The sequence below is a fragment of the Cherax quadricarinatus genome, chromosome 58 (genome assembly GCF_038502225.1).
Source record: "Cherax quadricarinatus isolate ZL_2023a chromosome 58, ASM3850222v1, whole genome shotgun sequence".
NCBI classification, from domain to species: Eukaryota; Metazoa; Arthropoda; class Malacostraca; order Decapoda; family Parastacidae; genus Cherax; species Cherax quadricarinatus.
In genome coordinates this window covers 5,287,110-5,297,242 of record NC_091349.1, presented here as the reverse complement: position 1 = coordinate 5,297,242, position 10,133 = coordinate 5,287,110, and the positions used below count along the sequence as shown (strand labels likewise).

General features: G+C 42.9%; 1 protein-coding gene and 1 long non-coding RNA gene across 3 annotated transcripts in view; one reads left to right on the top strand and one right to left on the bottom strand.

The window, feature by feature from the left end:
- Nucleotides 1–2,762: 2,762 nt before the first annotated feature.
- Nucleotides 2,763–10,133, top strand: part of LOC128698104 (protein Wnt-4) — a 584,955-nt gene continuing 577,584 nt past the window's right edge. For both annotated transcript variants that reach the window (XM_053790215.2, XM_053790214.2), the window contains exon 1: nucleotides 2,763–3,173. In XM_053790215.2, the coding sequence (XP_053646190.2) occupies nucleotides 3,076–3,173 (98 nt within the window). In that variant the 5' untranslated portion in view covers nucleotides 2,763–3,075. The remainder of the gene's footprint in view (nucleotides 3,174–10,133) is intronic.
- LOC138854407 (uncharacterized) overlaps nucleotides 9,365–10,133 on the bottom strand; it is a 268,612-nt gene continuing 267,843 nt past the window's right edge. Inside the window, exon 3 of the long non-coding RNA XR_011393606.1 lies at nucleotides 9,365–9,447. This is a non-coding gene — a long non-coding RNA (uncharacterized lncRNA). The remainder of the gene's footprint in view (nucleotides 9,448–10,133) is intronic.

Genomic DNA, 10,133 nt, shown 5'->3' with positions numbered 1-10,133 from the left:
AAAAGGTAGCTTATGAGAGGTTTTTACAAAGCAGAAGTGTTATAAGAAGAGCAGAGTATATGGAGAGTAAAAGAAAGGTAAAGAGAGTGGTGAGAGAGTGCAAAAGGAGAGCAGATGATAGAGTGGGAGAGGCACTGTCAAGAAATTTTAATGAAAATAAGAAAAAATTTTGGAGTGAGTTAAACAAGTTAAGAAAGCCTAGGGAAAATATGGATTTGTCAGTTAAAAACAGAGTAGGGGAGTTAGTAGATGGGGAGATGGAGGTATTGGGAAGATGGCGAGAATATTTTGAGGAACTTTTAAATGTTAAGGAAGAAACAGAGGCAGTAATTTCATGCACTGGTCAGGGAGGTATACCATCTTTTAGGAGTGAAGAAGAGCAGAATGTAAGTGTGGGGGAGGTACGTGAGGCATTACGTAAAATGAAAGGGGGTAAAGCAGCTGGAACTGATGGGATCATGACAGAAATGTTAAAAGCAGGGGGGGATATAGTGTTGGAGTGGTTGGTACTTTTGTTTAATAAATGTATGAAAGAGGGGAAGGTACCTAGGGATTGGCAGAGAGCATGTATAGTCCCTTTATATAAAGGGAAAGGGGACAAAAGAGACTGTAAAAATTATAGAGGAATAAGCTTACTGAGTATACCAGGAAAAGTGTACGGTAGGGTTATAATTGAAAGAATTAGAGGTAAGACAGAATGTAGGATTGCGGATGAGCAAGGAGGTTTTAGAGTGGGTAGGGGATGTGTAGATCAGGTGTTTACATTGAAGCATATATGTGAACAGTATTTAGATAAAGATAGGGAAGTTTTTATTGCATTTATGGATTTAGAAAAGGCATATGATAGAGTGGATAGAGGAGCAATGTGGCAGATGTTGCAAGTATATGGAATAGGTGGTAAGTTATTAAATGCTGTAAAGAGTTTTTATGAGGATAGTGAGGCTCAGGTTAGGGTGTGTAGAAGAGAGGGAGACTACTTCCCGGTAAAAGTAGGTCTTAGACAGGGATGTGTAATGTCACCATGGTTGTTTAATATATTTATAGATGGGGTTGTAAAGGAAGTAAATGCTAGGGTGTTTGGGAGAGGGGTGGGATTAAATTATGGGGAATCAAATTCAAAATGGGAATTGACACAGTTACTTTTTGCTGATGATACTGTGCTTATGGGAGATTCTAAAGAAAAATTGCAAAGGTTAGTGGATGAGTTTGGGAATGTGTGTAAAGGTAGAAAGTTGAAAGTGAACATAGAAAAGAGTAAGGTGATGAGGGTGTCAAATGATTTAGATAAAGAAAAATTGGATATCAAATTGGGGAGGAGGAGTATGGAAGAAGTGAATGTTTTCAGATACTTGGGAGTTGATGTGTCGGCGGATGGATTTATGAAGGATGAGGTTAATCATAGAATTGATGAGGGAAAAAAGGTGAGTGGTGCGTTGAGGTATATGTGGAGTCAAAAAACGTTATCTATGGAGGCAAAGAAGGGAATGTATGAAAGTATAGTAGTACCAACACTCTTATATGGGTGTGAAGCTTGGGTGGTAAATGCAGCAGCGAGGAGACGGTTGGAGGCAGCGGAGATGTCCTGTTTAAGGGCAATGTGTGGTGTAAATATTATGCAGAAAATTCGGAGTGTGGAAATTAGGAGAAGGTGTGGAGTTAATAAAAGTATTAGTCAGAGGGCAGAAGAGGGGTTGTTGAGGTGGTTTGGTCATTTAGAGAGAATGGATCACAGTAGAATGACATGGAAAGCATATAAATCTATAGGGGAAGGAAGGCGGGGTAGGGGTCGTCCTCGAAAGGGTTGGAGAGAGGGGGTAAAGGAGGTTTTGTGGGTAAGGGGCTTGGACTTCCAGCAAGCGTGCGTGAGCGTGTTAGATAGGAGTGAATGGAGACGAATGGTACTTGGGACCTGACGATCTGTTGGAGTGTGAGCAGGGTAATATTTAGTGAAGGGATTCAGGGAAACCGGTTATTTTCATATAGTCGGACTTGAGTCCTGGAAATGGGAAGTACAATGCCTGCACTTTAAAGGAGGGGTTTGGGATATTGGCAGTTTTGGAGGGATATGTTGTGTATCTTTATATGTTTATGCTTCTAGACTGTTGTATTCTGAGCACCTCTGCAAAAACAGTGATAATGTGCGAGTGTGGTGAAAGTGTTGAATGATGATGAAAGTATTTTCTTTTTTGGGGATTTTCTTTCTTTTTTGGGTCACCCTGCCTCGGTGGGAGACGGCCGACTTGTTGAAAAAAAAAAAAAAAAAAAAAAATATATATATATATATATATAAACCCAAGCAAAACTAAAATTATTAAGAATCAATAATGCGGAAATAAAGTCTATTCTGCCTGAATAACGTTCATTTCTTAATAAGGTGCGTCCTTAATTGAGAGATTTGAGCAACACTTGGTAATAAAGATTCCCAAACGTTGTATAAGAATTTCGATTATCAACCTGTCGGGTTTCTAAACCATTTTACGGTGGTGCCTCCAGGGTGGAATTAAGATGAGCAGCTGCAAGTGTTATTGACGAGCATCAGCAGAACCTCGTGTTTACCTCTCAGATATTGTCATAGCTACGAGCATCTTCACCTGAACCTCGTGTTTATATCGCAGATATTGTCATAGCTACGGGAGGCGACAGCCAATCAGAAGGCCGCGTGGCCGTCTCGGCCCACACGCGATTGGGCAGCCGCAGGAGGTGGGCGTGGCCAGGAGGCAGGGGGAGGAGCAAGACAGGAGGAGGAAGCAGTCTAGCTTGAGCTCTGGTGGGAGGAGGTATTGCGTGGTCCCTCCGGCAGGATTTGACCCCCCTTCCCTTGTGTCCGTGTGTGTGAGAAGGGCAAAACGTTTCCGCCCCCACTTTTCGAGCATTAAGTAGCTACGTTTCCACAGTTTCTCTAGTGGCCAAAAATAGAGCGATGGAAATCTAGAGCTAAAATAAAAAAAAAGGTTTAAAACGGGAATATTATTTTTTTTTCTCCACGAAGTTATTTCTATGCGATGTTTCGTAGCGAGGGCGGCTTGAGAGTTTCGAACACCTGGATGAGGCGAGTGGTCGTGTAGTGAAGCTGTCATGGGTCGTACGTGGTGGTGTGGGACGCAGGTGAGGGCCGCCCTCCTGCTCCTGCTGCTGCTCCTACTTAACTCACCTGCTGCGGCAATTAAGTGGCTGTGAGTATTAAGATTATTTTTTTTTGTACTCTTACCTCTTAAAAAAATTTCGATGGACGATGATGGTGGTCGTTTTTTTTTAAATTGGTCGTTTTATGATGTTTAGGTTTAACACTGGTCGTTTTAAGATGGCTAGGTTTAACACTGGTCGTTTTAAGATGGCTAGGTTTAACACTGGTCGTTTTAAGATGGCTAGGTTTAACACAGGTCGTTTTAAGATGGCTAGGTTTAACAAGGGTCGTTTTATAATGCTTAAGTTTAACACTGATCGTTTTAAGATGGCTAGGTTTAACAAGGGTCGTTTTATAATGCTTAAGTTTAACACTGGTCGTTTTAAGATGGCTAGGTTTAACACTGGTCGTTTTAAGATGGCTAGGTTTAACAAAGGTCGTTTTAAGATGGCTAGGTTTAACAAGGGTCGTTTTATAATGCTTAAGTTTAACACTGGTCGTTTTAAGATGGTTAGGTTTAACAAGGGTCGTTTTTGCAAGTTAACTAAAGGTCGTTCTCCAAGTATTCCGTGTTTCATAAAGTTCGTGTTCTGCTCAGGCAGGTCGTGCCCCTGTCAGTTAAATTGTACCCATATCAAGCAGGTCGTACCACTGTCAGGCAAGTAGTACCCCCTGTCAAGCAAATAGTACCCCCTGTCAGGCAGGTAGTATCCTGTCAATCAGGTCGTACCCCTGTCAGGCAGGTCGTATCCCTGTCAGGAAGGTCGTACCCCTGTCAAGCAGGTTGTATCCCTGTCAGGCTGGTCGTACCCCTGTCAGTTAAGTTGTACCCAAATCAAGCAGGTCGTATCCCCCAGGCAAGTAGTACCCCTGTCAGGCAGGTCGTACCCTGTCAGTCAGGTCGTACCTCTGTCAGGCAAGTCGTGCCCCTGTCAGTTAAGCTGTACCCATGTAAAGCAGGTTGTACGCATGTCAGCTAGGTCGTACCCTGTCAGGCAGGTCGTACCCCTGTCAGCTAGGTCGTACCCTCTGTAAGGCAGGTAATACCCCCTGTCAGGAGGTCGTACCCCTGTCAGGCAGGTCGGCAGGTCGTATCCATGTGAGGCAGGTAGTGCCCCCTGTCAGTTAAGCTGTACCTATGTTAGGCAGGTCGTACCCCTGTCACACGCCTTGCTGTCGGAAAGATCGTCATTGTGGACAGGAGTCGTATGGGTAAGTCTCCTAACTCTTGCTTGTCCATGTTCACCTAGCAGTAAATAGGTACCTGGGTGTTAGCGGACTGTTGTGGGTGGCATCCTGGGGGAGGACCCATCGACCTACTAGGCTAAGGACAACACTGGAAATAAGCCACAATGCTTGGCTTCCTTGAGTTATCCTGGATTATTAACCCTCTTGAGTTAATACTGGGATATGGGAGGTAATACGGTTTGATCCGAGGAAGGGATCAAGAGTCCTTCACTGTCAGGGCACTTCTTGAATGAGAGAGAGAGAGAGAGAGAGAGAGAGAGAGAGAGAGAGAGAGAGAGAGAGAGAGAGAGAGAGAGCATAACGACATCACCTAAATAAAGTCAGTTGATCAAATGAAATCGCTGGTCCACAGATGGCTCCAACTTCATCTTGTTCCCTACTTGTATGTCTCATAACAATAAAAATGCTTTCAAATGAGCTGATGTGGGTAACAGCTCTTAGCTTGTCAATAAAGTTAGGAACCTTCTAAAATCCTGTAAAAAAAGGGGGAAGAGAAAGACAGAGAGAGAGAGAGGGAGAGAGAGAGAGAGAGAGAGAGAGAGAGAGAGAGAGAGAGAGAGAGAGAGAGAGAGAGAGAGAGAATCAAGCAATACACATATCTTCGTGATCGAGTATTCAGGTCACAAAGTGTGCGCCCAGGGTCGAGCCCTGAGTGAGGCAGAACGTAAGGGGTACGTCTCCTTAAAGAGCAATTAGGTACCCAGGTGGTCCCTAGGTCCTCCAAGGGAGGAGGAGGACCCAAGGACCACATGGGATACAAGCCACACACTGCCTGGCTTTCCTGGGGGTATTAACCACACCTGAGTTAGTAACCCAAGTCTTGTTCTTTGGGCAGAGCAACGCCCATGCATCAGTGCCAATCACCTCATCAATTGCACTAAACGGGAGCTAATTACGCGGCTGCATCAATCGCAGGTACCAGTGTAATCTGCTGGGCGAGGTGCGGCGGCCACCCCATCAGAGGTGATCTGATTGACTTAGATGACAGAAAAAAAGCGAGATTTATTTTCAGCTTGTCCATCCCACGTGCGACATTCACTCCCCCTCCTTCACATCGACCAAAAAATGTAAACAAAAACCTCGTTCACATCGACTGTAGAATGTGAACAAAAACTTTCGTTCACAGTAGATAAGTCACACAGGCAACATTTAGGAAACTTTATTCCGAAACGTTTCGCCTACACAGTAGGCTTCTTCAGTCGAGTACAGAAAGTAGGCAGGAGCAGTACGTCGTCTTCACATCTCTACTGCTCCTGCCTAATTTCTGTACTCGACTGAAGAAGCCTACTGTGTAGGCGAAACGTTTCGGAATAAAGTTTCCTAAATGTTGCCGATGTGTCTTATCTACCAACCTGTCGGTATTGTATACCATTTGATAATCACTTTCGTTCACATCGACTGTAGAACGTAAACCTTCATTCATATCGACCGTAAAACGTAAACAAAAACCTTCGTTCACATCGACCGTAGAAAGTAAACAAAAACCTTCGTTCACATCGACCGTAGAACGTAAATAAAAACCGTTCACATCGACCGTAGAACGTAAACAAAAACCTTCGTTCACATCAACCGTAGAACGTAAACCTTCATTCATATCGACTGTAAAACGTAAACAAAAACCTTCGTTCACATCGACCGTACAACGTAAACAAAACCCTTCGTTCACATCAACCGTAGAACGAAAACCTTCATTCATATCGACCGTAAAACGTAAACAAAAACCTTCGTTCACATCGACCGTACAACGTAAACAAAAACCTTCGTTCACATCGATCGTAGAATGTAAAAAAAAAAAAAAGCCTTCGTTCACATCGATCGTAGAATGTAAAAAAAGACCTTCGTTCATATCGACCGTAGAATGTAAAAAAAAAATCCTTCGTTCACATCGATCGTAGAATGTAAAAAACAAAAAGCCTTCGTTCACATCGACCGTAGAATGTAACTAAATAACCCTCGTAACGTAATGGTTTAGAAAACTGACAAGTTGAACGAGACATTTGTGCAACATTTGGAAAACTCTATTGAGGAAACATTTCATCAGCCAGTGGCTTATTCAGTCCAGTACGGAGGAAACGCAGTGAAAGATGAGAATCAGGTAGTCAGTCCCTCAGGCTGGAGTCCGTGTGCTCAGTCCATCAGTCTCGAGAACAATACAGAATATGATTAGGTTAGGTTAGGTAATGTTTGTCAGGAAAGAGGACAAATGTTTCCTGACGCGGGTCTTAGTCATATGATGACCCACAGCTGGAGCTTTTGGTCATCTGACCGAGGCCTTCCGCTGGCTTGCCGGTCCACCCCTTTAAAAATTATGGTAGTGATTATAACTGTGTAGGATGTACAACATATGCTGGGAGAAGTGGCTTAAATACTGCAGCAGCAGGAGGCGGAGTTACCACTGGACAAACCTACTAGTGTAAGTAGGTCATGACAGTAGGTTAGGCATGCGCTGTATGACCCTAGTGAGTTCAGCGCTGTATGACCCTAGTGGGTTCAGCGCTGTATGGCCCTAGTGGGTTCAGCGCTGTATGACCCTAGTGGGTTCAGCGCTGTATGACCCTAGTGGGTTCAGCGCTGTATGACCCTAGTGGGTTCAGCGCTGTATGACCCTAGTGGGTTCAGCGCTGGGTTTTGATTATAATAATGTAGCTTATGCAAGCGTAGAAGAATCAGATTTCTGTATCAACAACCCAGGATTGTTGCCGTGACTCTGGCAGACGTGATGTAAATGATTTAGAAAACTCACGAGTTGAAGTATGAGACACTTTGTGTCTCACTCTTCAAAATGTCGGTTTCGCCAGTAAAGATTTCCAAATGCTCCATAAGTGTCCCATTCCTAAAAAAAAAAAAAAGTCTTCGTTCACATCGACTGTAGTACGTAAACAAAAACCGTCGTTCACATCGACTATGTAAACAAAAAACCCTCGTTCACATCGACTGTAGTACGTAAACAAAAACCTTCATTCACATCGACTGTAGTACGTAAACAAAAACCTTCATTCACATCGATTGTAGTGCGTAAATAAAAACCCTCGTTTACATCGATTGTAGAAAGTAAAACCGAAACCTTCGTTCGCATCGACCTCAGAGCGTAAACAATTCCCCGCCTCCCATCACATCTCCCAGAGTGACTTAGGTGACCCCCCTCCAGGAGTAGCACCACATGTGACCTTGAATGACCTCCATGCTCCCCCGGTTAAGGTCAGGTGGTCAAGGTGACCCGGCAGGATGCGCCTGGCAGCCGGAGACAACTTTATGAATAATAAATCTTTCCACTGCAATTAACTGCAGGTGATGAACGAGGTGGTTATACCTGTGGTACCTGTCTTGTACCTGTTGCTCTGCACCCCAGGACCGCGCTACCTGTTTACGACCAGGTCTTACACGTCTCGCACCTGTTGCTCTGCACCCCAGGACTGCTCTCTCTGTTTACAGGTATGATAATTTAGTTGCCGAACCTTATAAAGTAGACAATTTATGGTACCAACCCTGCGTGAGTGCAGGCCAGAGTGAAACATGACGTGATAAAGCTCTACAGAGTGAAACATAATTTAATAAAGCTCTACCTAGAGTGAAACATGACGTGATAAAGCTCTACAGAGTGAAACATAATTTAATAAAGCTCTACCTAGAGTGAAACATGACGTGATAAAGCTCTACAGAGTGAAACATAATTTAATAAAGCTCTACCTAGAGTGAAACATGACGTGATAAAGCTCTACAGAGTGAAACATAATTTAATAAAGCTCTACCTAGAGTGAAACATGACTTGATAAAGCTCTACACAGAGTGAAACATAACTTGATAAAGCTCTACATAGAGTGAAACATGACTTGATAAAACTCTACTAGTGAAACATGACGTGATAAAGCTCTACACAGAGTGAAACATAACTTGATAAAGCTCTACATAGAGTGAAACATGACTTGATAAAACTCTACTAGTGAAACATGACTTAATAAAGCTCTACACAGTGAAACATGACTTGATAAAGCTCTACATAAAGTGAAACATAACCTGGAGCTTACCTGGAGAGGGTTTCGGGGGTCAACGCCCCCGCGGTCCGGTCTGAGACCAGGCCTCATGGTGGATCAGGGTCTGATCAACCAGTCTGTTACTGCTGGCCGCACGCAAGCTGATGTGCGAACCACAGCCGGGTTGGTCAGGTATTGACTTTAGGTGCCTGTCCAGTGCCTTCTTGAAGAAACTGGACAGGTCTATTGGTAATCCCCCTCATGTATGCTGAGAGGCAGTTGAACAGTCTTGGGCCCCTGACACTTATTGTGTTGTCTCTCAGTGTACTCGTTTGAGCCCCTGCTTTTCATTGGGGGAATGTTGCATCTCCTGCCGAGTCTTTTGCTTTCATAGGGAGTGATTTTCGTGTGCAGGTTTGGTACCAATCCCTCCAGGAACTTTCAAGTGTATATTATCATGTATCTCTTTCGCCTGCGTTACAGGGAATACAGATCAAGGACCTTCAACCGTTCCCAGTAGTTTAGGTGCCTTATCGCACTTATGTGTGCCGTGAAAGTTCTTTGTACACTCTCCAGGTCTGCAATGTCGCCAGCCTTGAAGGGGGCAGTTAATGTACAGCAGTATTCCAGCCTAGAGAGCACAAGCGATTTGAAGAGAATCATCATGGGCTTGGCGTCCCTAGTTCTGAAGATTCTCATTATCCATCCTATCACTTTCCTAGTGGATGAGGGAAAAGTAATGTGAAGGACCTTCCTCATGACTTGATAAAGCTCTACACAGAGTGAAACATGGCCTAATAAAGCTCTACGTAGAGCGAAACATGACCTAATAAAGCTCTAAGTAGAGCGAAATATGGTCTAATAAAGATCTACACAGTAAAACATGGTCTTATAAAGCTCTACATAGAGTGAAACAAAACTATATAAAGCTAAGCTCTAACATAACTTCATAAAGCTCTACACAGAGTGAACCGCTGACAGAATAACGTTAGGATTTTAGAATGTACTCACCTGTATGTGACTGTAGGGAGGGACGGGGGGGGGGGGGGGGGTCGAGTCACGGCTCCTGGCCACAACAGTAACGTTCACCCTCGCATCACCACTCTGAAAATCAGAATTTTTGTTCCGAATGTGACTAGTGTTGAAGATTTATATTATTATTATTATTATTATTATTATTATTATTATTATTATTATTATTATGTTATCATTATTATTATTGTTATCATTATTATAATTATTATTATTTATATTATCTTTTATTATCGTTATCATTAGCGCTTTCCCATAATAATTATAATAAAATTATTAGTAGTAATAATAATAACAACAATAATAATAATAATAATAATAATAATAATAATAATAAACAGAAATGCGTTACGTAGACATTACCCAAAAAGTGTACATAGTGTACATGCCAGTAGTGTACATGACTGTACATAGTGTATATGACAGTAGTGTATATGACAGTAGTGTACATGACTGTAGTGTACATGACTGTACATAGTGTACATGCCAGTAGTGTACATGCCAGTAGTGTACATGACTGTACATAGTGTACATGCCAGTAGTGTACATGACTGTACATAGTGTACATGCCAGTAGTGTACATGACTGTACATAGTGTACATGCCAGTAGTGTACATGACAGTAGTGTACATGACTGTACATAGTGTACATGCCAGTAGTGTACATGACTGTAGTGTACATGACTGTACAGTGTATATGACAGTAGTGTACATGACTGTACATAGTGTACATGACTGTAGTGTACATGACTGTACATA